General features: G+C 32.1%; 1 protein-coding gene across 1 annotated transcript; it reads left to right on the top strand.

The window, feature by feature from the left end:
* Nucleotides 1-1,400: 1,400 nt before the first annotated feature.
* LOC133317123 (uncharacterized) lies at nt 1,401-1,856 on the top strand. The gene has a single exon (XM_061518946.1). The coding sequence runs from the start codon at nt 1,401-1,403 to the stop codon at nt 1,854-1,856; it is 456 nt and encodes a 151-aa protein (XP_061374930.1).

Here is a 1,856-nt window from a genome sequence, read left to right as displayed (position 1 = left end):
TTATTGAATTCAATTTCGTTTTTTATCTATTTTTTCTATACGCTTTTGACATCAATATCCTATATGTTCTATTAGTTGTTTTGTATATAGGATAGAAACAATATATTTTAAAAAGTTTCTACACACAAATCAATAACAAATTAGGGAGGAATATGTAATTAGATTTAAATATATACATGAGAGCATACCAAAAAAAAAAATATATATATATATATATATATATATATATGAGACCCTCATTATAATAATATTAAGAATAATGCATTAACAAAGATAAAATAAAATTGTAAAAATCTTATAAAAAATATTAATAAAAATCCTTTAAAAATAACTGACTGATTAGATAATTGTGATTATTAATTGAAAATTCTAATAACGCATGAGAAAATATTTTGGACGTGCAGTCAAATATTAATCTTTTAAATTACATTTTTAAGACAAAATGACATAATGCATTTTAAATTTTTTAATTAATATATATTTATAATTATTTTTTCAAAATAATACAATTCTGGTAAGTTATATTGTGTGCAACTAACTGCACATAATATGTGCGCCACGCATCTTATTACGCCACATGATAATTGTACATTTTATGTGCACAAATAATTGCATTATTTCAAAAATAAATTTAAATTTATATTGATTGAGCAATTTTCTTTTAAATTTACCACTTCTATCGTTTTGCCTAATTTTAATCTTATAAACGTTACAACAATAATTTTATATTTAAGTTAGATAGATACACTCCGGTGACCATGGAGCAGCTCTGTGAAAAACATTACGTGTTGGAACTTGGAACCAAAGTGCTAATGATTGGAAATTATTTATTTTTATATTTGTATTAATTTTTTAAAATGATAATAATAAATAAATATTGAAAATTGTATGGTTGACTCTGTTCTGCCCCTCCCTCGTAAGGTGTCGTTGAGGTCTGTAATATGTAATATATGAAAGAGGGGAGAGGATATATTGGTTCTGCTCATTCCTGTGCAATTGAATTTCAAGAACAGCAGAGAGCCAGTTAAGGCTCTGAGATGCACTACACGTTATTTGGGATTTTGCTTTTTGGCGGTAAAATTGAGTGGGAGAAAGAGCGATAATTACTCACTCAAATATCATACAATTAATTTTAGATTATTGGGATGATCTTGTCATCTCAATCTCAATCCCATTCCATTCCCTGAGATATGGTATCAACATAATTTACTCAAATCATTAGTTTTATTATATCCTTAAACTTTGCAAAATCTTATTGAATGTAATTTATTACGATTTCCAAACGATTAAGCTAGGATTTACTTATAAATATTCATTATGTCATTGATTAAATACATTTGAATGTGTTGTGAGAGAATAAGGCTCAGGTCAGAGAGAAAGAGGGAGATTCAATCACAGTCATGGCTGCGACTAAGATAGCAGATGCTGCGGGGGAGGTGGAGGCGGTTTCCTCCGTAAAGTGCTATTGCTGCGGGTTGACAGAGGAGTGTACTCCACAGTACATCGAAGGTGTGCGGGCGAGGTACCAAGGTCGTTGGATTTGTGGACTGTGTGCCGAGGTGGTGAAGGATGAGACTTTGAAGTCACCGGAGAGAGATTTAGGCACCGTTGAAGCTCTCAAGCGGCACATGAGCTTCAGATCTTCCTCTTTCAGTCCTTCTACTAAACCCACCCATGATTTGATTGTTGCAATGAAACATCTCTTACTTCGCTCTTTGGATTCTCCCAGGAAGAAACCTTTGACTAATCGAACACTTGGCAGAACCCAGAGCTGCTTTGCAACAGTGAACGTTACAGCCACAACACAGGCTGAGCCACAAGGTAGAGAGACTGGAGAGGTAATTAACAATGAATGA

Source organism: Gastrolobium bilobum, unplaced genomic scaffold, assembly GCF_033153095.1.
Source record: "Gastrolobium bilobum isolate Gb01-03AN ecotype WA unplaced genomic scaffold, APGP_CSIRO_Gbil_v1 utg5255, whole genome shotgun sequence".
In the NCBI taxonomy this organism is placed as follows: Eukaryota; Viridiplantae; Streptophyta; class Magnoliopsida; order Fabales; family Fabaceae; genus Gastrolobium; species Gastrolobium bilobum.
Note: the sequence above shows the minus strand (reverse complement) of the source record. Positions and strands in the feature narration are given on the sequence as shown.